At 32.0% G+C, this 26,262-nt stretch overlaps 1 protein-coding gene across 1 annotated transcript in view; it reads right to left on the reverse strand.

Annotated features, from left to right (window-relative positions):
* Nucleotides 1–1,273: 1,273 nt before the first annotated feature.
* Nucleotides 1,274–26,262, reverse strand: part of LOC110998411 — a 58,894-nt gene continuing 33,905 nt past the window's right edge. The window contains exons 3-7 of the mRNA XM_022267064.2: nucleotides 22,740–22,948; nucleotides 16,601–16,736; nucleotides 8,159–8,292; nucleotides 5,079–5,475; nucleotides 1,274–2,969 (exon numbers count right to left, since the gene is read on the reverse strand). Coding sequence (XP_022122756.2) covers nucleotides 2,908–2,969; nucleotides 5,079–5,475; nucleotides 8,159–8,292; nucleotides 16,601–16,736; nucleotides 22,740–22,948 — 938 coding nt within the window. The 3' untranslated portion in view covers nucleotides 1,274–2,907. The remainder of the gene's footprint in view (nucleotides 2,970–5,078; nucleotides 5,476–8,158; nucleotides 8,293–16,600; nucleotides 16,737–22,739; nucleotides 22,949–26,262) is intronic.

Below are 26,262 nucleotides of genomic sequence, written 5' to 3' on the forward strand. Positions count from 1 at the left end.
TTTTTCCGCTTACATTGCAAACGCAGTCTGAACCCTGCGAGTTTTATCAAAATAATGTACTAAGTATTGTACACATTGAAAAGGTCTACAGAAAAGTCCATGATGGTATATGTCTATCTCTTATGGATAACCCACAATAACTTTTTTTTGTCATTTACTTTTTCGACAAATAATGGCTAATTTTCGAAGCGATTTGAACCAATACAGCATTAATCCTTAGCCAATTAAATACCTTGAATACATTGTTCATTCAATATAGATCTATACAGCCTATTACAGCTTATTTAGCAGCGATCGAACGCGTATATTATCGGAGCTTTCCAGCGACGGAAATAAAAATACATATTAAAAACCTGCTTTTCATCAGCATTGCACCCGTGCGAAGCTGGGGCGGGTCACTAGTTAAAACACGTTTAAAAGATTTGACATTTGGTAAGTTTTCTATTTATTTAGCTCTTATCTTGTTTGTTGGTACTGTAATATCTATAAGTAGATTTTGTTATATATTTAATCCATGTATATCCATAATGTCAGTGACTTCAGTATGTACTGATTTTTCTTATGAAATATTAGCTGTTTCTTGTGGTTAGGTGAGGCTATTATAATATTGTCTTAGGTTTACATAACTACTACTTTAAAATAAAACTATAACTTTATCATGCTCTAAATGAGTTTATAAGTTTTACATTTAGTTTGTTTATCGTTTTAGCTTTAGCTATTATTAATTTTTAATTTTTAGTAATCATTATTATATTTTATTTTGTGGTTGTTAGTTTAATTTTTCCCTTTGGTAGATTTTTCATGTTCTATCTTAATTGATATGTATGTGTGTAGGTATTTGTGGTACATTTGTGATGTCACATTTTCTTATATTTTTTAGGCATACACATTTTGTAGAAGGTATAATTAAATAAATAAATTTAACACTTTCTTATTTATAGGTTATTGTTAGATTAGTAAATAACTTAAAATCATCTTAAATATCTATAACTTTAAATCATGAACCTAAAAATATACTAACAGCCGCATTGCAAAAAAATCGTATTTTTTATAGTAAGAAATGCGAATGAATCTTTGAGTGTCATGGATTGAACTAGAAACAGACTGATTTTATTCATAAAAAAATATTGTATACGATATTAGAATATATGTAGTTTTAACTAACGTCACGAATACAAATGGGTTTAATTATGAGTTTTTAATTAGAATTTTTAGAAGTTTTTAAATAGAAATTAGTAGAAACCAATTAATAAATAAAACACGTACACTTTCAACAAATTTTTATTTTCTTTCCCTTAATTATAGATATTTACAATCTTAAATAGTTGAAAATATCTTTCTTTAGATGTAACACAACAAATGGAACATGCTTTTCATATTGTCATAAGTACATAATTTTATGGCCAACAAAGCCCGCGGATAAAGATTTAGCAAAGTGGATTTCCGCGGGCGTAATTCGTTTCAAGAAACAAACTTCTATGACAAGACGTAATTGACCCATGACAGGGTAATATACCTTTTTTATGCCTACAGAAACCAAAACAAAGAATAATATCAAATATATGGTTTATGGATTTAAATACATTTTTGTAAGGAAAACCGTTAAGAAACCTACTACTTACGTGTCGTTACAAACTTAGGTATATATTGATGTCTTCGATCGTCGATGACCAATCACTTTGCTGCCCACTAAACTGTTTCTGAATCAATTCGACGTATATGTTTTAGAAAAGAAAGCGTAAAACTTCTTAAAAAGCCGGCAACGCTATGCAAACCCTGGCATTAAAGAATAACACAGCTATTGTTTCTTGAAAGGTTTTTAAACGACAGTTGTCTTTCTAGTCACTAGTGGGTATTTCCAGACAGGCCTATCCGCACTTTGATTTGAATAATCTAAACATAATTTTACATACAAATTATAAATTGGCAGTACGCATATCTCTATAGAAAATAATGAATTGATTTCGCGAACCATAAAAATAATTTAAATTCTATATAATATTTTGGTTTAAGCATATTCTAGCATTTGATTATTTACATTCATATATATCGATGTACATTCACATATTCTACATATTAAAGAAATACAACAAACAAGAAATATCTAAGTCGACATCTAAACATAACCTCAAAATTAATACTAAAAGTCAGTCTTTAATATTACATTTCTAACCGATATTTAAAAAGGTATTTTACAATAAAATGTATGGTTAGTCAGTTAATACTTATATATTGGATCTACTTAATCTAGGCCTAAATTGTGGATTTAGAATCGAGAAACCTTAATCAGCAAGATATTCTCTAGAAAATAATTCAGAAAAATATTTTTTAACAAAATTTACAATAAATTAAAGTTCCGAAGTGTTAAACAGAACATCGTCTCGGTCCAACTTACAACGTTAATTTCTTAAAGATTTTAGATAACAATTTAATAATCCCAAGTCTCGCACAATTCCTAATCTTTTGAAATAAAATAGGAGAATATTATATTTGAAATTACATTTTGCAAAACCATCAAAAGATCACTATATAATATTTCATCATTAATATATAAAGATGGTGTTTTTAAAGTTACTAAAGGCCAATAAATTTTATCGATTATCTCAAAATTGAAGGATGAGAGTGTAAAACAAAAGCAGACGCGTTTCGTTTGATTGTGATTGGTCAAACGGAAAAACGGAGTCCTGTGATTGGTGGCATTCTGTTTATTTTTCCTTTACTTTTATTTCCTTGACAATTCCATAGACAATACTGTTAAGCTAAATTAGATTTGTATAACAAAAAAATTTCACATTCAATCCAAATAAAAATCATAAAAATTTATATAATTTGGCCATTTGGTACTATTTCTAATTCTCCACGTTAGATATGTATAATTGTACATGAAGAGTAAATAGCCTTACCGAACTACCGAGTGTTGTAAAGCAAAATCAGTATCGATAAGAGAACAACGCGAGAGATCGATGACTCTGAAACAAAGGAGTTTTTATTAAAAATAGTTCTCATTGCTTAGTTAAGGCATCATACAGGCATTAAGTGAATAAGCGAAGTAATATCTGTCCATAGACTGTGGTGGTAGTACAGAATGGTAGAATACGCGTAGTATTTAAGGTATGAGAAATATTATATGTAAATTCTTAGTTATAAAACGACAGATTTGCGACAGAAATGTATGTATATATATTAACACATTTTAGCATTGAGAAGTTGTACTTCGTAGAATTGCCAATCCTTCAATTAACAATTACAGAAACACTTTGGAAAGTTTAAAACATTTCCAAGACTGCGAGAAACAAATTGTATAAAGTGCGCCTTTTTTATTTCAAAAGTTAAATATAAGATAATAGTTTAATAATATGTATATTAATAAAAATAAATCGCAAAATATGTTGATAAGCTCAAAACTCGAATCAAAATCATGGATTGGCCAATTCTAGTATTTCCTGTTTTAATTATAAATATTTTTTTTAAATCTCTGGGTTTGAATAAAATTTCTAATTTTATAGATATGTTTATTCATGGAACTTAAAAAAAACCTTTATATACTTAGTCTGGCCATAAATACTGATACAATTAAAAATAAACAAAATATTACATTTTAATTTGGAATCTGTTATTTTTATATGATTGTCCATTAAGTTTTCTCATTTTGGCGCCAATACTTTGTATAATATTTTGCTATATTAAAATGCAGTGGGGTGATGAAGAGAACCGAATCGCTGTGATTTCATTACCAAAGTAGGTATAAAGCTAAATGCACATTTTAAAACTCTCCATACGCTTGGTATTTGTAAAATATTTGAGTACTGAGCTATTAATAGGTACAATGAGACCTCCTCTATTTGTGACAGAAAAATATCTGGCCTTCCACGTAGTCTTCTTAAGAAAAAGGTGGTCAAAGCAGTAAGGGAAAGAATTCGAAGAAATCCTGTCCAAAAGCAAAAGATTTTATCTCGGGAGACAAAGATAGCACCTAGAACCATGTTGCGTTTTTTAAAAGATGACTTAGGACTTGTAGCCTATAAGAGACGTTCTGGTCATTTCTTAAATGATAATTTAAAAAAGAATAGGGTGATAAATCGAAAAAATTACTGAAGCGGTACGCAAAGAGTGGTCACAGAAAAATTTTGTTTACGGATGAGAATTATTTTACAATCGAGCAACATTTTAACAAACAAAATGACTGTATTTGTGCTCAAAGCTCTAAGGAAGCTTCCCAATAAGTCGCCAGTGTGCAACGTGGGAACTATCCGACTTCAGTGATGGTTTAGTGGGGTATTAGCTATGAAGGAGTGACTGAGTCATACTTTTGTGAAAAAGGTATCAAAACTTCGACACAAGTGTATCAAGATACCATCCTTGAGAAGGTAGTGAAGCCATTTAATAACACCATTTTCAATAACAAAGAATGGTCCTTCCAACAAGACTCGGCAACGGGTCATAAAGCTCGGTCTACGCAGTCTTGGTTGGAAATGAACGTTTCGGACTTCATCAGCGCTGAAGACTTGCCGTCGTCTAGTCCCGATCTTAATCCGCTAGATTATGATTTATGGTCAGTTTTAGAGAGTATGGCTTGCTCTAAACGGCATAATAATTTAGAGGCCCTAAGACAATCCGTACGATTGGCAGTGAAGATTTTTCCCATGGAAAGAGTGCGTGCTTCTATCGATAACTGGCCTCAACGTTTTAAAGACTGTATCGCACCCAATGGAGACCACTTCGAATAAGCTTTTTATATTATAAATTGTTGTTTATTTATGTATTAAACTAACACACTGTAAAAGTAATAAATGTTATTTGCAACAGAAAAAAAAATATTTTTCTTTGTTTCAGTATTTATGGCAAGACTAGGTATATGTTCCACATGTTGGTATTTGCTTGTAATTACGCTCAGTAAAACATTCATATTCATGCAAAACGATGTTTGCGGCGGCAGGTGATAGATAACTAGTAATCACAGCGATCTGTAAAAGCAGGCACACACAGATCTCAAATGACATCATCTAATATAAGCACTCATATCGAAAACAGATCTCATACTACATACAGTAAGCATGCCACACAATTCAAACTCTCACCTATAGCATTATTCCGGACGCCCAACACAGACGCAACTTCTGGCTGTTCCATATCGAAGATGAGTTCCGCCCTCGCCGCATACAGGTTGTATATACTCGCTATACACGTCAATCGAAGGCTGCCACCTTCAAATGCTGCATGTCGAACTACGAACAAAACTTCCCCAACAGACGGCATTCTGTTATCCGGGCCTGACCTTTCGAACTTGGTCTCCTTAGGAGGCCTTCGAATTTCCTCTTTATGTAAGTTTATGTACGATTCATCTAAATATTGTACGTTCTCGTCGTTTATGTTAAAATCTTCGTCGGGGAGTTGGGTTGTTGTTGTGTCTGCCTTTGTCGGCGGGTCCCATTTGAACCATTCTGGTAGTTCGTGGACGAAAGATTCCATGTCGATCTGATAAGGAAATAAAACAGTTATCGAAACACGAAGGTAGTAAAACAAATTTTCAATGAGTTGTTTAACAATATTTTTTTATTACATTAATTACTGAATTAAACATTTACATTTAGTTTCTGGTGCGATTTATTTGGAGTCCTATTTTGCAATTATTGTACAAGTATGAAACAATTTCTCAATCCGAACTATAAGTCTAGTAAAATAACCTCTCTGTTTTATCTGTATTCCTTTGTCCTATTTCTCCCAGCCTACCGTGGAATACTTTAGCCAAGAATCGAACCCTACACTGAGCTATGAAATTCGTATTTAAATGAGCGGATTTATAATACTATTTATATTTGACGTTTGAGGTTCAGAGTAGTCAAATTTAAATTAAATATTATACATAATACAATACTGTTTGATAAACTACTTAGACGACTTTATTGAAACGAGGACTGGATAATTTATTACCTTATTTCTGCTAATATTGAGACGTCAATTTGGAGATTGCTAATACACATTAGATAACGCCCCTAAAAGCTAATGTGGGAGTTGCCTCATGATTAATGATTTTAAGGGACAAAAACTATAGTGCCGGCAAAGTGAAATAGGTTCATTGATATAAAAGTGATATGTGCCTTTTGAAAGGTTTCATTTTTCAATTTTATAGCGAAATTTTATTCGCATTGGAATGACAATATGTATGTTTTTTCGGTGTAAAAACATAGAGGAATGTTCTTGCCTGAGTTATTTAAAAAATGATATTTTATTGCTTTTAAATTTGTTCAAAAACATTTAGTAGTTAACGAAAGTTATTAGGTCGCGACAAAACACGTCAATACTCCTTGGTATAGGCATCCGTTAACAGTGTTCACTTCCTATGAGGCGCGAATCTGGTCCAATATGGCTTTCGCGTAGTACAAATTTCGTCTCCCCATTCTATATTAGCATTGACAATATACGAGCTTAACTCAACGGCAAATCGTGCGTATATACACTCTCAAATCTTTCGTTCTGAGCTTGACTGGGTACGAATAGATTTTCGTTCTGTGCAAATAATACTTGCTCAAACTGCTTAAAACCAGCAATGAAAATCATGTGAGGCCCAAAATGTGTGTCAAACAAGTCGATTTTAATACAATTTTAATAAAATTACAACATTGTTACTTCAATTAAAATTGCTAATTTATACATAACGTGCGGTTTTGGAATTATTAATATGCACAAATTAAGTGACAATTACCACATTTGTGTACATTGCGCGTGTTTCTGAGTAACTGTCGATGTTAATGAGCCACGAAAAATACCCGTGACATGCGAGCGACCACAATACATAGCTAAATACAAGTCTTTGTTGGAACCCTTAAGCATGTATTCAACAATATGAAAACATATTATTGTATTGTCTTTATTTGTACTAGAACTACATTTGAAGTTAAATTTGTCCAATCACAACTCGATTTTTAAACAGACAGACAGTAATATAACATACATTACAAACAAAACACATACACATAACCAAAATAATGCAGTCTTGTTTAAAGTTGTATAGTAAAAATAATAAAGATGTAAAACCACTCAAATTTTTACCCCAAGTAATATTAAAGAGGCGCATTGCTTTGGACAATTACAAATATAAAAAGCAGACTAAGTATAACGTGCGTTATGTTATTGATATTGTCTGAGTTCCCAGTGAGTTACATTACTTGGGTATGTTTTTTTATCGATTGTAATCTGGTTAGCTAAGATTAGGTTAAAGCCAAAAATTTATACCTTTTTTCATGCATTACACAGACCACGATGTTTTAAATAATTTCAATGGGGTTGAGGGCTTGCGCCACCAGATTGTATGGTAGGGCATTTCCGAGTAATAAAAATATGTAGAAAAAAAATGCGCTGATTTAAGGTGGAGTATGATGCAATTGAATATTAAAGTTTTAACGCGCGTATTGATTAATCCAGCTGACCAATATTGGTCAAAACGTTGACTACTATAAATAATATAAAAATCGCGATTTAATAGATATTAAAATACACTACACTCTATGAAATTCTACTGAAATACTTTATAAAAATTATGCTTTATGAGTTATGAGAGAGTACACATAACGCTGACAGAATTTCGACAGAGAAGCGTCACCTGTGAAGGTTTACATATACATAATTTTTAAATTTACCACAGAAAGCATCCATTTCATTCATCCTTTTCTATTGACAGCTTTTGTGACAGGAAGGGCCCAGTGGGAAGAAGATAGAGAGGCTCCCACCGAAAACTTGGGAAGATGAAATAAAAGAGATAGCGGGAAAAAACTGGAAAATTATTGCAACAAATAGGGAAGAATCTGGAGGAAGCCTTCACTCTATCGGAGGTCAAGTAATAGTGTAAAACTTAAAAGTCATGGATTTACTGTAGTTATAGTGTATGTACTCGAATAAAGGCTGTTTTTATATATTTTTTATCGACAGGTTTTATCAAGCTTCCGTCACTTCCTCACGGATTTGTTAATTATTATATCTAGCAGATGAAGTGCGTATTCTGTGAGAAGAAAACTCTCTTAACCACGGCTAAAATTAAAGGATTAAAAAAAATAAAATTAACAGACACTTGTGTATTTAAAGTCTAGACGTATAAGACTCCCATATGTCAAATGAATATTGATGCTTAACGCAAAATCTGTACTCAAAATCGTACCCTTACCTCTCGCCCATTTAGTGCGAAGGTCAGGTTAGCGGGTGGATGAGCTGGTGGCGACGCACAGGTCGCACGCAACGTTGATCCCACGCCGTACCACGACCGATCCGACACCAGTTTGGGGCCCCATTCTGGGGTTTCTGTAAACATTTGCATATTTAATACCAATGAACATTTGTACATTATATTGTTTGGATACATTCTACGGCTTGCAAAGTAAATACGCTTACTAAACACTAGATTATATTATAAAACACGCGATTTGTGCGTTTATTCCCAAAATAATTTAATTACCCCGTACTATTAAACCCTAGACCTCATAGCTGTCAAACCAGCTGGCCAACGAAGCATTTAAACCGTTACTGCTGGGATAAAGGCATCCAATACAAAAAACGGAATAATATTAACAGAAACTGTATTGAAACGTCTAACATATAAAAACCGGTATAAATACAGATCAGAGGTAAAACTCTATACGAGAATAATTATATATTCCGGTTGCTTGGCAATGTAATCCGTTATTTGCTGGCTTTTTTAAGTTTCAGCTGATAGCGGTCCGTCGTATAAATAGAACAATTTAAAGAACTGAAGGCAGTATAAAGATTAATAAAAATAATTAGTATCTTATTTTATTTTTTTATTTATTTGAGTTAGTTTGAGTTTAGTTGAGTTTACGACATCATAGATAATTCTAAGTCTACTGATTATTTTACAAAATCTTACATCTTAATTGTATGACAAGAATGGTGAACATAAATTGAAAAAATAAAATAAAACATATATAAGATATGTACACAATACAATTACCAGAAATTTTTGGTACTTAAAGCAGAAAAAAAAAAATCATCACCAAAACAGCAAATTAGGTTCGAGAAAGGCACCCAAAAGTTCTTTATCTAAAACCGATCAGCCCACTACCGAATATATCCAGCTCCGGATAAGCTGTGTTCAATCCGTTAAAATCGCGAAGAATTCAACCCAGAGGTGCCTGAACTCCTAGGTTGGTTTTGTCAGTAGGAAGCATTAGCAAATAATACAATATCAAGCTTGCTAACAGACATAAACGCAAATACAAAACGACGTTTCGATGCAGCGATTATTGTCAGCGAGAAACAGCTGCTCGCACGAATTTTATATAAATTTAATATTTCCCTATTGAATTAAATACATATTTAAATTACTAATTAAACATTCTGTGAAAATGTGATAATAATAAATAATATTTATTCTTCTTCTACAAGGTTATTATGATTAAACTTAGATGAAAACATTTGGAAGAGTATGTGAGAGACTGGTTTCTGTAACAGGATACCAGAGTGCCAGATAGCCAGCCTCTCCACCCCTGGACCGGAACACAGACAATCAGGTCATTGTCATGAGATACAAGAAAAGAAAATAAGTAAATGCTAAAAGAAAGCATTGCAAACGGAGTCTTAAAATAAATTTGGTGTGTGTTTGTGTGTGTGTCTCTGTGTATGTGCGTGCGTGTGTGTGTTTGTGTGTGTTGGCGATAGTATAATAATGTTACGATGTAGAAATATATTTAAAGTTACCGTTTTAACTAAATTCATTCCGTCTCTTTTCATCTATCGTAAATAAATTTGCCAGAACGAGGCTAAACGCTACGCTTAGTTAGGAGTACATTAATTAGTGTATCAACATTTATTTGTCTTAATATTGTTTATCTAAAGCTAAGCATGTTTGCTAGTGTATCCTACACCATACCCTAGAACCAATTATGATTATTATATAATAAATTCGTAATCGAAAAGTTATAAGATGTATTCCAACAACGTCAATCGAACAAAAAGCGGCGTCATTTGATAACATTTATATTTTCCCTGCTCTAAAATATAAAATCCCCCCAAATCAATTTACTGTATCCACTTTACAAGCCAGTGTTACCATAAATTTGCAAGTTCGTAAAACGAAGACAATTTTTATCGGCAGAAATGTATGAAACTTAATAAAAGTTAGTGCTAAATTGAAACTCCACCTGCGTCTTAACTTTCCCCGTACATTACTGCTGAGGACGTAAAAGCATTTTTCGTATTTTCAGGTTTTACACATTTACCACAATGGAAAATTGTATTTCTCTATTTATATGACGCAAACGCTTTCAACATATTTTTAGTAATATATTATATATATTTTATAAAATGTCCTTTACAATACGATCTATAATCTATCTATCTATAATCGATCTATGATCTAATAGTAAGTAAATCACATCTAACTTAATTCGCTAAAGAAATTATAAAAATATTTATTGATTTATTTGTATAGGAAACACAACATTATCTATGAAATAAGAATAATAAATTTAACATAAAAACAACACATTGGATATATGGACAAAAAGTTTCACCGATAAAAAAATATACAAAGCAAAACATGACAACTGAACGTTAGCTAAGTAGAAGATACAACACAAAATATATAAATCAGCACAACGACAAACATACTAGTAGATATAATAAAGAAGAAAGATATAAGGCTTAGGATAATAATAGTTTTAATTTATTCTTAAATGCTCAGTAGTTAAGCAGTAGCTTAGAAGAAGATTGCGAAAAAAGGTCAATATTAGTGGCAGAATCCAAAGTAGAACATATTCTGTGAAGAGGCTCGATGACTCCTGTCTGTCCATGTTGGTTCTGGGAGTTGAAAGGTTAAGGTGCGGGTGTTGAGATCTGGCAGGAACAACTGTTCCATAACAGTTTTTAGAGTCTTTTTATGGGGGATAGTGTGTAACCCGAGTGTACTCCAGGAACTGGGCTTCTTAGTACCTATGGGATATGTGCGACGGAGAAGGCCTAGGTTATTTGCGATACCAAAGACAAGAACAGCAGCAGTTCCACAGATCCCCGTTATCCATGACGTTGCGCTTACTAAATTCTGTCTCCGAAACTATCGACATATTTGTATGTTCGCAGAGTGAATTCAGAGTAGCGTAATTATGTATATTATGTGTGTAATTTTTATGTACATTATTATATTTTTATTAAATGTTTCTCCACATTGTCGCATTGGCATAGGCTGTAAAGATAATGTGTGTATTTCTGAAATAAATAAATGTGTTCCTTGAATAGATATATTAGCTGTAACGTAATCAAATATAAAGTTTATTAACTAAATCAATATTACAGGTAAAAAAAAAGGTGAAAATGTCTTACTGTAGATACCTATTACAATATCAGCCAACTCACTTTCTAGTTTCTTGCTAACTTGCTTGCAAAGTTTCTTACTCTTTTGAACATGTGATATACGTTTTAATTATAATTTAGTGGCGCTACACATTTTGTATCGTATCCTCGAATATTGAATCATATTTATTTAATTATCGTTACATATATCAACCGAATCGGTGCAAAACATTATGTTAATATTTCTTCACCTTCACGAAACCCAGGGTTGACAACAGAGGGCGTACATTCACGCCCTCTGGATTCATAATTGCTGTTCAAGATAAACTAACACTGCTATTAATGAAATATTGTGATCAAACGCTTAGAAAATCATATCAAAAGACTCATAAGTTGATATAGTAAATATTGAGGTAAGATTCCACAATTTACGGTTAGACATCGCAAAGTATCGTATGGGTAATTGGGTACACATAACTGGGTCTTAAGAGGATTAATTTATCAAACATGAATTATCTTGGAGTCTCATCAATGCGTGATTGTATATAAATATTATTCATACAATGTAATTATATAGGCTAACGAACCTTTTATATTGTCCGTTGATTAATTACTTAAATTTTTCTGATGTAATTCTTTAGCTGGTTTTTCCTATTTCATTTCTTATTATGGTTTTTATTTGGTGTATAATATTCTTTATTGTTTATTTATAATAGCATACATATTATTGACGTGTCACGTTGTTCGTTCGCTATGGACTCCTAAACTACATAACTGATTTCTATCAAATTTGTACACCGTGTGCAGTTTGATCTAACTTAAATTTTGGACAGCTTACTTAATTCTACTGTACGTCTGTATGCCACTGAAATTTTCTTAAACAGCTGGTCCGATTTAATTGATATTTTTTGCATACATTTGGGTGGAGCCTTGGTGGTTTAAAATTTAAATTCATATATAAGTCAGATCAATTTAAACTTCACTTGAAATTTTGTCACTATATTTTAAATTTCTGTATTTTATTAAGTGAAAATAATGCGCTTTAACAGCTGATATAAAAGTATGAAAACCGTTTATTTGAAAACTTATGTTAAGGTTTTAATAAGACCTTTATTCTCGTACATAGATATTATTACTTTTCAAAATATGAGAAATTTTCGCAAATTAAGATTTCTTTTTAAAAACACTTTAAACTTCAAATAAAGGGCATATCAACATTGGTTTTTGATTACTTGTTTTATAATGGTTCTGCAACCACAGTCAAATCATGTCTTTGCTATCAAGTAACGCCGCAATAAACACTTCATCAGAAACTGCCGTAGTCTTGCAAAATTCGATAAATTTTGTTTGCAGAATACTGTAAAAACACCGCGCACTTTATTATCAACGAAAATATTTTAATAAACGAACAATGCTGCAATTTTTATTGGCAGGTGAATTTTTACAGCAACAATTGGAGTAATACATATCCAAGTTGTGTTTGGCACGTACGCTTTCGTTGCCATTTGGTTTATTGTTCAAGTATCGAAAATACTGCACGCCAAAGCTTAATGTACGACCTTTCAACAAATATACAACCAGACAATTTGTTTTACTGCAAATGTATATTTAATATACGCCTTTTTTCAACGTTTTTGAAGTGGAACATCTTTAGGCGCATGAGGGTAAATTTTTACTTAACATCACGAAGATATGCAGCGTTTTGGTCGAAGAAAAGGGAGTGAGCGAATGAGACTGATTGAGAGAGTGAGAAAGGAAGATCGAGAAAAAATACACGCTATTGGTTGATGTTTACGTTTAGTAGTTACATTCCGGTATTGGTGGAATTAGAAGACTTTAATTCAGTTTTCTTTCAATACATGCTGACGTTTTTTTCGTAAATTTAAGAAGATTAAAGAGGATTTAATTTAGAATTTTACCGTGTAAGTCTTACACGGTAAAATTCTAAATTAAATCTAATTAAACGTAATCATGTTATTAAGTTAATAAACGCATATACTACTCGCCACTTAGTTAAACCGATAGAAAGGAAGAAACTATATAACAAATTTATGCTTCGGGTTGGAAGTTCATTCAATGCCATCAAAACTTTGATTGAGTTTATAGATCTTGTTTTGTTTTCTCCTAATACGATTCCTCTTTGTATTAGATATAACTTTCTTCACCAAAAAGGTTAAACTAAGCAATTCCGTTATAGAGTTTAGAAAAATAATGGGTTCACAAACATTCGGTTTTCAAATTATAAGTTTAAACTGCACTTATAGTGCAAATTTGAAACAAACGAAAGAATAAACATCCTTTGAATTGTTTTCGTAAACAATACTATAGAAGGGTAAATCTATAACGATCACGAGCTGTTAAAAACTAGAACTGTCGTATTAACTTAACTTTTTTAAATGAAGTACTAAACAACACAGCCTTTGCAAGAAACTGCTGTCAACAGTGACTCGATTACGTTACGAGCCTCATCATCATTAATTTCATTGGGTTCCAGTACGATACCATGAAAGCGTGATAAAAAGGATATTATACAATCACAGAAATAAAAAAAGGAATTACTTTGTTACACAACAAAAGAACACATCACAACAACACAACACACAAATGCATTAAAATAAACCCAAACCTGTCTCGGTAATCTAACACAAGATTAATTGTGGTGGCATTATTTATTATTCTATTGCACTACGATATCCTGTTGAGCTTAATTAAAAACTAGCAATGCCCCGCGGTTTGACTCGCGTAGTTACCGATATTGTGGTAGTGGAAAGTCTAATACGTCGGACTATAAGGTAAATATATATTTGTTATCATAAAAGGTTTAGTGTAGATTATATTACAAGATGGCGGATGAATTCTTTTAGTGATTAGAAGTGATAATTAGCTCACTTATTTGACGCTGGCTAATGCACAAACAGTGTTAGAGCCAAAGGGGAAAAAAAAAAAAAATTAGCTCACTTAACCAGTAATAAAATTGACATTTGACACATGACATATACGATATGCCAACGTTCAAATGTAAAAACATCAAACAATAGCTTTATCACGATTGCATTATCGAGGTACCTTATAATAAAAGGATCAGTAATTTACAAGATAGTACAATCAATGGTATTGTGATGAAACTGCAAAGGTAGCGAGATTTACGTTAGAATGAACAATGCCTTGTACTGTTTACCTCAAATTTGGGTGAATTGTTGATTCAGGAGATGCCCGTAATCGGGGTTTGGATGCCGTAAGAATGAGAGATGATCCCCAACTGTTATACAACATTGTTGGCTTTGTATTGAATGGATGTGGTTTTAAGGTTTATGTTTTCTTTTGTATTAATATAAAAGTAAGTCAGAAATATTTGAAATATACTTGTAATAATCTTTTATAAATTTATGTACTGTCGTTAGAGCTCAAAAGCAATATCAATATCTACATATATGAGGCAGTAAAGTTTTGAAATCTTGATAACAGTTGCTATAAATTTACATATATATATTAAGTATTTAATGTAATTTCAAAAATACTAAACCTGACAGTGATCTATCATGAATATTTTTTTAATCTTTCGAGTAGTTTTTCTTTTGTTCTGCGATTAAACCAAAATGTTGTTATTAATCACTTTGATTTTTGGATGTAGTGCTTTTGAACAAATTTCAAAATTTTGCTACAGTAAATATATAAATATATATGTTTATACTACACAACAAACTTATACGAGCAATATAAATGTGAACAGCGTATAATTAATTTACCTACGTACATTTAGCATTTGCATCATGCAAGTAAATAAATCCATTATATACGAATAAATGTACAATTTCGTCGCATTTAAGAGCGAAATAATATTTATTAGAGCTTTGAAATGACACATTTATAAGCAAAATAGGGTTTCGGAGAGTGTAATTTACATAATTTCCGTAATGCGTTTAGTGTGCTATTTCGTGTTTGTCACAGTTAAATATTTGTTCTAATTATTGCAATAACAGGGATTTAACAATTGAATGAATTTGTTATCATAAGTGGACACAATGTGTATTCGAATAAAAGCCGACTGCACCGGTACTGACAAATTCAATAAGACAATAATTGGCCTTTAACAACGACTATATCTTGGTCATAGATAGTAATCTTTAAGTACCACAAACCATACCTCAATCAGACATAAATATTATTTGAACAGAAATCAACCCCTTGCACCGTTTTTTTGAGTAAATAATCAAATTTCGCAATTTTGATTCAGTTGGGAGCTTAATGATTCCCTGTGCATCCTTAAATACGTACAATTGCGTATGATGTGATGTATGTGTGTATGTATATGAAAATAGCTGTTTTTTATACAATTATAATTTGTTTATCTAACATTACGTTATATATGGGCTCTGAATAGCGTAAATCTAGTTTACACAAGAATAAGCACTTTGATAAAAAGATTTTTTCAACCTGTTATTTTTCTGAACATTTAGATCGATGTTCAATGGTTTCCACTAGTTTTATTATTAGACCGTAATAAATAGCTTCTTTGTATCCTTATATTTATAACATAGAAATCATTCAGCTGTACGACAGTATGAAGAGAATATTATTTTAAAAATTCATAGCTTTAGAAGCAAGCAAGAATTTTTTGTATTTATAATTTATGATTAGATTTTCCCATCGTGATTTTTATGTTTGCCTATAAGTGCATGTCACATAACATCTTGTATTTTATTAAGTTATTGCATAGATTTTATCGCGGACCCTGAGCGTGGCGACCGAATCAAGAAATTCCGTAACGAAAATAACCGTAAACACGATGACGTGTGGTGTGGCCAATACGCGTTAGAGCGGGACAGAACGCATACTGCGTCTCACACCGGTCTGGCATGATCGGTGACGTAGCGCAGGTGCGTTAGAGTGGGACAGAATGCATACTGCGTCTGTCTCTCGAGTGCCACACATATTTTTTTCATAAAAGCCAATATTGAGCAATGGCAAGATTTTGTAAATAATAAATCTAACGTTTCGTCAGTCAGGAACTGTTCATCTGCCAACCTTAAAAATGCCCAGTACAAATATGTAATATTTTTCACCTACTAATACTAATTTTAGGAACTATATAACCTAAGACTAAAGCCTCTATAGCTTCTAGCAGCGATAATGATACCAACATTTAGATATGCAACTTCAAATTGTATGATATTTATCTGATAGTTATGCGTGGGGTAGTACAAAAGTTGTACTCGAACAATTCAAAGAAATCCATAAACAATGCTACAGCTATATAAATAAATGTTATAAAATATTAAATGTCTAAGCTCAGCCTAATATTTACCAACAACTTCCAGTGGTGCAGAACGTATTTCCGTGTGAAAGGTGGGCGCGTCGGCGGACACCTCGCACCGGAAACGGCCGGCCATTGCCGGCGTCGCTTCTTGGAGTACCACGCGCCGGGCTCCAGACCGGGATATCTGATAAACAAAATTTATTACATACCAAGTCCCCAAGACTTACAGCGAGATATAGGAGACTTATTTGTGGATAATATTAGGAAGTCGCTTAAAATTTAACTTAATATTACAGTCTAAATTCACGCAGAAACATAAAAGTATTATAAGTTTATTTGGTGATTCAAAAGAGTGGTGGAGAGTTTCTTGCATGCTCTACGCTCTTCATTTGCAATCTGGTAGTAAATTTATATATTTAGAATGAATTTAACATCTTTTCTGTTGACGTTTATAAGTGTATTGGTTAACTATATGAATAAAGCGATTTTGTTTGTTTTAGTTAAGTTATTATAAAGTAGTATTGTCTTTTATTTACATAACTTTTACACATTTAAAGAAAAACACTTTTTTAACGGATTATAGATATGTATTATTATATTTAAACTTATAATTATTTGTACATAATTTTAAATTTAAACCGACGTTTCGCGTGCTTTACAGCGTGCGTGGTCACGGTGACTGAAGACAAAGGTGTTAAATGTCAAAAAGTATTACAGCTGCAGAAAATGTTGTGTTATCTGTATTTATTTCCCCGGAGTTGGTATCGACTAAAAGATGTAGGGTTTTTGCAGAAATTGCTCACGGTGTCCTCCATTTTCGCGGGTTGTTTATTTTGAGATTTTAATTTGGATATTATTGGATCCCAGGTGTTTGATAATTTTATATACTTATTATTCTATACTACATACGCTTTGACCAACCGAAAGTACTTGCGAAAGAAAAAAGATTCTTCCCAAGATTGGTACGCGAAGCCATTGAAATCAAAAAACACGCCAATCTCAATAGAGAGGACGGCCTAAAATTATCAAACACCTGGGATCCAATAATATCCAAATTAAAATCTCAAAATAAACAACCCGCGAAAATGGAGGACACCGTGAGCAATTTCTGCAAAAACCCTACATCTTTTAGTCGATACCAACTCCGGGGAAATAAATACAGATAACACAACATTTTCTGCAGCTGTAATACTTTTTGACATTTAACACCTTTGTCTTCAGTCACCGTGACCACGCACGCTGTAAAGCACGCGAAACGTCGGTTTAAATTTAAAATTATGTACAAATAATTATAAGTTTAAATATAATAATACATATCTATAATCCGTTAAAAAAGTGTTTTTCTTTATTATAAAGTTTCAACTTAAGTCAGCACTTAAGCAATGTCATTTCGCTATAGTAATTTGTATTGTGTTTAAGCAAAAAAGTTAAATAAGAATAGTTCAGAAACTACTGTTACCACATAACCTAATTCCTCACTAAATTCTATACAATTTTTTAGTCCTCTAAAGTAAATTACATTACATTAGTAAAAAAAACTAAAATTAATTGAATTTTCGCTGGCATGAATTGACGTAAATTAGCAGGAAAATCATTAACATTATTGCGTCTGTGGTTCAAATTTACACATACGTCGATATAGACTGTCAAGTATAAGTTGGCGTTCCAGTGGCGGCGCCTCCTACAACCCTCTGTGTTGCCACTTTTTTTGTTTAGTTTGGATTGATGGATATTCTTAGATATTACATTAAAGGTAAATAAAAAACTCAATAACAAAAAATTATTTTTTAAAGTAATTATGGTCTGTTAGAGGCATTATTCCTTCCATGAATTCTTCAGAGTCATCTGTGTCAGAAGAATCTGAGTCGCTGCTATTCAAATCAATTAAAAATGGTTCCATTACTGTTTCAAGGCGGTTGTCTGTCATACGATAATTATTTTCAACATTTATAACGTGATTACAGTGTTTCTGCCATTCTTCAGCAGTTATTTTGGAAAATGCACTATGGATTCTCTGTTCCATGTTTTCAGAGAGGCCAGTAACATTTGTGTCTGCAAATATTCTTTTGAACGAACTCCAAATGAATTCTATTGCATTAAAGTCACAATGATAAGGCGGAAGTCTTACAGCCTTATGACCATGTTTCTTTAATATTTCATCAATTAAGTAGACATTCTCCTCCTCCATTCTGGAAGGTCCTTGAGCTGCTTGATTAGGGACTTCAGTTCTCGCTGTAAAATTACTTTCCATGATTTTTCCCTCTGAAACTATACGGTTCACGGTTCTTTCAGAAACACCTTAAATAAAACAAAAAATATTTTAAGTTATCCATCAATCACATTTACTTTCAAAAGCAATTATTATTTTTCCCTAAATTTGGGGATATAAATATCACTTTTAACTGGCAATACTTTACCTGTCAAAGCCGCTGTTCGAGCATTCACTTGTTGAAATGGAATAATCGGCCCATTGTTACGTTTCTCCTCTTCACAAAAACGTTTTACAGCTAGAATAATTTCTCTAGCTGCACTCCGCACTACTTTTGGCATGTTTCGTAATGATTTTTACACTTTAAAACACAAATTATTAGCACCGACACACGTGAGGCTACCAAGCTGTTAGAACTGTCAACACAACTGTCAAAATTAGTACCTTTTTCTGCCACACGCCAACTTACACATGACAACCTATAGACACAGAGACGAGAATATCTCTGTCTCAATCTCTAATGAGCAACGGGACTTTAAAACTCAAGTATCATAAAATCATACCGCATATAATTTCTAATTGTAACACAAATATTTTACGACGGACCATGAAAGCCTTAACAATGAATGAATCATTAATTTATTTACGAGGAAACAATTGCGTAATTAGTACTGAAACGCTATTAAAACAAGGCTTTGTTTAATGTTCAAATGGTTTTAAATTGATTACATAGCGATAGTACAGGTATTATCATCAGTTCGCCGGGCGAGATTATGAATGACTAATGCATTTGGACAACAAGACTTTATAGTAGTTATAGCCATTGTAACAGTTTTTATAACGAATAATAATAATTTATTTGCTAGAATATGGTACAAAATGTTATTAGTTAGTTCGCATTTTGTGCCACTCAAAATGGCGTGCAAATGTGTCTTATAAGATACAATAAAAGTTACAATTACATTATTCAACTATATTATAACGTTATCAAATTAGTATAGTATTGTTGTTTGGGTCTGCTGAAAAGTGTAAGTTTTCTGAAACCGAAAAAAAAATTCAGCCTCCTGTAAATTAGGGTTACATTATGTCAATTACGGTTTTCTAATATGTGCTAGACCCTCTACTGAAACGGTCATAAAACATATTTCAGCCTGCTGAAAAGTTTTCTAACTAGTGGAAAAATCTAAAAATATTACAGTTGACCCGTCTTCGTAACAGTATTAATATATTATAATTATTATAATGTTTCACGCAAATATTCATTAATAGAATACTACATTTAAAACTATTACTTTTAGGCAGATTATTGACTGTTTTGGTAAATTATATTAAACCTTGATTGCCATACAAAACGTGTGTTTCCTATACAATTACAGATTAATGTTTGGCATAGCCAATTTCTCCCCATGTCTACTTCGATAGTGGTTCATTCCTATTCCATTTGTGAACAAATAAGCTAAAGTAGCAGTCTATTAAATCAATTTAAATCGGTTTAAGTCATTTCTAACTTATCTAAAGGATACTAACGTAGGAATTGCTTTAGTTTAAGTATATTTTGTTCTAATTTAAACCAGATCAAAGAAGGTTCATATAGTTTGCCGTTTCCTCAGTAATACCGAAATTATTTGCGACAACTTTGACAAGAATGAGAATGGAATATACGATGTTTTAATTTATCAAAATGTTATACAATTGGGTAGTTATTTATGTATGTAAATAGGTCTAAATATTAGTATTTGAAATTTGTTCGCTGTAAATAATTAAATGTTAACGAACAAACTATGTTTTGATTTGAATAAGGTTTGTTGTTTTAGGCTTAAGTGATGTCATATATATATTAATATGTTTCACTATAAAGTTTTGATCAATAAAAACTAATCAAAACTTTGGTCAATTATCTAAAAGCCTAAAATAACACAGTTTAGTTTTAGAGCACTGTTAGCCTAGTGGCTTCAGCGTTCGACTCGCATCCCTGAGGTCGTAGGTTCGATCCCCGGCTGTGCACGAATGGTTTTTTTTTCCCCAAAAAGTCAACGACGTGTGTCAGGTACTGGAGGCTGATCACCTACTTAACTATTAGATTTAAAAATGATTATGAAACGGATTCAGAAATCTGAGGCCAAGAACTTAAAGAGGTTGTAGCGTCACTGATTTATTTATTTTTTATTTAAGCAAAAGTTGTGTCAGAATATTACTTAAGGCTTCCTCCCATCTGTTTCGAAACAACTGTTACCTCGCTGCCTCATTCCCGGACTGTATTATTTATATTGTTTTACTCTCACAGTTAGTTAATGAACTGTGAGAGTAAAAACAAAATTTAATTGAACTTTAGCTAGCATGAATTGACTTAAATTAACAGAAAAATCATTGACATTATTGCTTCTGTGATATACACGTTAAGTTTTAACTCAAATGCAGGAGATGCAAAGTTTGCCGGGTCATCAAGCATACCATGAAACAAGTTTTCGGTCGAGTATGACCCGCGTAGCATTAAAAAAATATAATATATGTACATAGTATTGTCTTTTATTTACATAACTTTTACACATTTAAAGAAAAACACTTTTTTAACGGATTATAGTTATGTATTTGTATTTAAACTTATAATTATTTGTACATAATTTTAAATTTAAGACAAAGGTGTTAAATACTTAGTATTTAACACCTTTAAAAATAATATATGTAGGCATAAGTGTTAGTGCATTCATTTAATGCTAAGGAACTAACAGTAGGGAAAGTTAGTTCCTATCAAATAAAACGGGTTGTTTTTTATAAACATTGTTCTTTATAAAGTTAGTATATCTTAAATAAGTTCTCTACGGATGCTATTAATTCTGTATTTACAACTGTATTTTGAACTGTCTGAAGTTGTATTTCCTTGTTATTTGGCATTTATGACTAAGATTATGGAAAGGTTTTTATGATAAATATAATAAAACTATATATGAAATATAGATAAGTATTTACAATATTTTCAAACTACATAGTCGTTTCAGTGGCAATGTACCTTTAACGCTGGTAGCATTTTCTTGCTATATTGTTATTGTATTATTACATCATTTTGTGGAGTAAATAAATATGTATCGTAAATAACTGTAAGAATCATTATTCTATCTTTACAGTTATTACTAATTCTACACAGATTTTCCAACCTAAAAAATTTTTTAAAAATATATTTGTATACGTAAATCTTATAACTAAAAATGTAATATTTTATTACTAATAAGGCAAAAGATTTAAGATTAGGTATTTTCAACTGGTAGGATTGTAAATTGTAGAAGTTTTGTCTGGTTTATTTTAACATAAAAGATAAAGAATGTATTGTAAAAATAGCATTAGTTGGATTAGTAAAATGTTTGTACATTTTATGAATTTCCCGCAAAGTTTCGCAAATCATGTTCAATTGTTTGTCGTACTATTGGAAGTTATATAACTGCTTTCACTATTCAGTTTTTACCGTCGGGAAAACACTTTTATACTAGAACCATTCATCAACATAATCGAGCAAAAACCAAATAAAAAGTTACAATGGAAAAATAATATTGGTGTTACAAAAACTATTCAAGGTAATTCTTTTCAAATCATTATTAAATTAAACATTTTACCTTTTGTAACGGCAATTTGAATTTAGAATTTTTGTAATAGATCCACAGATTATGGTAGCACATAGACAACATCCATATGTATACTTTTTAGGGTATTCTAATACACATAGTAAAAGATATCTTAATACAATATCTTAGCTTATCTCAGCCTCATAGACTCCGAAACAAAAACATTCCTGGGAATCAAATTATATATGGAATCCAGGAATAATTCATTTGATACTCACCTGCCTTAACAACACAATTATTTTAACCTCTAACCAATTAGCATATCATCACGAGCTTATTACAGTGAAAACAGTTAACATAATGAGTGAAGAAACTTGGGAGTTCTCAAGATAAGTAAACTCGAACTGCGAAGTTCAGTACTTACATCAACTTCGATACCCGGTAATGGAAATACTCTTGTGTGTGGAAGCTCTTTGGGAATATATCTATAGAATTCTTCTCTGCCCCGATACCATTTCACACTATACAGAGCTTCTTCGTCCTCTAATTGCCAGGTACATTCAAGCGTCACCGTTTCACCGACGAGCACTGCATTTGGCACGTTTATATCTAGGTTGTGGAGGCCGCGAACACCTGAAAAAAAGATTGGTGTTAAAGTGTGCTACAAGCCTTGGTCGTGACCTCGGATATGTACAGTGACCGATGATAAATATTGACAGGAAAGAGACCATCGGATAATTATGATATCGTTATCTCTGTCGCGCAGTGTCATGAACATTAGTTTAAATAGCTTTACAGCTGTGGGTCATGGTAAAACATATTTTATACAAAAATAAAAACAGTTCTAAATTTAAATTATGATTAGTGATAAATTGATAGATATAAAATATTGAAAGATTGAGGATTCTTTTTGTATTTGGACAATTGACAACGTCTGTGTGTCCTCATTTTTTTATGTATAAGTTGTATATCTGTTGCATGCCGTCAATTTGTGTATTTAAGCCACGCTAGATAGATACTACTTAAGATAGAAAAATCTATTGACTTTAACGAAAACAGTCGTGTTCTATTTATAATAAACAAATTTTTTAAGTAATAATTGAATTTTGAAACTGATATCACCTCATATGTGGAATTTCAATGTTATCTTTATAGTTCAATGTTATCTTTATTTAGTTATCTAAATATCCCTGTGCTGATGTCAGAAATATAGGCTTGCGCGGTTCAAAAACCCAACTTTGAATTTGTGCTGGCAAGCAGTATCGCTATTGGGAATTACAGAGTATCACTTGTTATTTAATCTTTTTTATAGTATTGACTAGAATAGATGTTTTTATAATTCATTTTATCGAAAGTTCGTAAGCCTCAATCGAAGGAAAGTTTTGTCAAGCTTATTTATTTAACAAATTATAATAAATATAGAAAATATTTGATTTCGTCACGTAATTATTTAACCAAATGTTATGAGTGTGCTAAGTATAAATCTTAAATCATAAACCTTTTATAATCCAAACCAAAATTAACATGTTGCTAAGCAACCAGCCTTCAATTGTTTTTTATCGTAAGTCGTCGATTGGTACGCGCCTTTTGAGTCTTATTAACATTTATGATAAACATGATTAGTTTAAAAATATATAAGTTACATTCCTTTTTGATTATAGAGAGATTTTCTCTATTTTTACGCAGGTATTTCTAAGTTTAGTTAAGAAACAATAAATTATCAACTTTTGATATGTTTAATAAATGCCCAGAAAGAAAAATTCATTGATGGTGATTCATTCTTGATCGATGCATTTTAGCAGTAAAAGTTACATGCATAGCAACAAAACCGTTCACAACCAGATTTGTACTAAGTTTTATGTTCTTAAAAATAAATAATATATTCTATTATCATCAAAATAACAAAGCGCATAGTAAAGCTTAGAGAGAGCACTGCTCACTACGCCAGCTACGGGCTACGCCGTAGCACTAGCAAATACTAAATTATTTATTGTTTGGTACATTGCGGTAGTACGCATAAGTGAATTCAAGACATCACGAACCAATTGATTGAAGGACGTCTTTAAGTGCTATTGTTACGTGTCGGGATTCTATTTAGCTGAAGGAAACGTGTCTTATCTACACTCTGTCATGACTGCCTAATTGAGAAACCATTTCTACTGAGCAAACATACCTAGCTCAGTACTTCACTTTGACAACGTATAATTAACAATAACAACACAGTCATGTTTTTGATCAATTAACTAAATTGATAAAGACTGTCTAGATAAACGAGGTGGTTATTTAGGTACGATATTTATACATATATATGTTTTAATATAAGATCTGTGTCTGTAATTTGTTATATTTAGAATAAACTGTATAAATTGTTAATCTTGTTTTTAAAGTGTTCTTATATATGCTTTTTGGTCAGAGAAATAGGCATGCTTTGGTAGTTATCTGCACAGATTAGTAGGGTGTGAAGAGGCACCATCCCGCCACCACTTTGACGGAGACAGCCTGCATAGCATATGCAGGCTGTCTGCAGTCTGTCCGTCGTCTTGGAAGGTGGTAAGGAGGTCTCTGCTAGATGTAGGGAGATGACGCAAGCCTACCAAATCTAATAAAAGCTAAAAAAAATATTATGTAATAAAATTTTCTATAATGTTTGCGTGGCGGTCTTGAACAAAAAATAAGAGGCAGAAAGAGCCAAGCAGCCCATCCGTGATGGTGAAATAATCAGCAGCCCAGTTTTACGCTCACCAAATTCTCGCCACCTAAAAAGTGATCAAGCGATTCTGGATGATCTCTCCTAGGTACAAAAGGGGTTTTAGTAGTACATTAGCGAGTCGCGCATAACCCTCCCGTACTAAGCGGTAGTGGCGCGGAAGTATATACGCAATGTTAAAAAAAATAAAGCTGCCCAAGGACACTTACAAAGTCTATATCCTCGGTCCTTTTACTATTTATACCGTTTTTTAATATAATGTTTTTACGTATTATAGTGTGCATTATATGGTTTTCTTAAATTATGATATAAAAATGTACCACGTCTGATGAAACGTACTTTATGGTCTGTTATAATCTTTTGGATTAATTAATATTGTAATTTAAAAAAGTAGATTAAGGGCCTGTTTCACAATGTATGGATAAAGTGCCAAATAGCTATGCAACACATAAATTATTCGTAAGATAAAAGTTCCAAATAAGATACTTCGAATTTCATGACGTATAGCGCTATCTGACAGTCGTGAAACGCAAAAATACTATTTATCCTACCAATAAGTAACAAATAGCTTATTTGGAACGTATCCCGACATTGTGAAACGGGCCCTAAGAATGTTTTTACGACCGAATGACTGACAACTCGATATCACTGAGAGTTAGAAAAAAACGTCGAGCAATGAATTAAACACATCAGAATCATATTTTTTAAATCAGGGTTTTCAGAGACATTTTCACTTTATTTTATTAATTTGTAACTTTTACACAGTCGTAAAAATCATTTGTAAAATAAATGAATTTCTCTGTAAAGATTATTTATAAAATCTTACGTTAACGAGGTTTCCGCGCTGTGTATATAAATTAAAACAAAATTCTAAATTCTAAAGCTGGTATAAAGATTTCCAACGTTTTAATCTTTTTCTGAGCAATAAAAGATGTTTAATTACTTTGTCCCTGTTTCCTTTTTAAGTTGAGTTCCATCTAATTGAAATGATCCTTAGCAAGGGTATCGAGAAATGTTTATAAAAGTTAAATTATAAAATTAATGAGCCAACCTCCGACTTAAACCCGAGTAACAATTAATTACAAACGAGGTCATCCGCAACACTTCATGTCACGACTGATTAAATAATAAGCCAACGCTTAATGAAATATGTTAATCCATTTGCATTTTTAAGTATTTATTCGGTAATTTTACACTTATTTTGTACTAGCAGACTCGGCCAAGCGTTGCTGTGGCTAAG

This window comes from Pieris rapae, chromosome 12 (assembly GCF_905147795.1).
Source record: "Pieris rapae chromosome 12, ilPieRapa1.1, whole genome shotgun sequence".
NCBI lineage: Eukaryota > Metazoa > Arthropoda > Insecta > Lepidoptera > Pieridae > Pieris > Pieris rapae.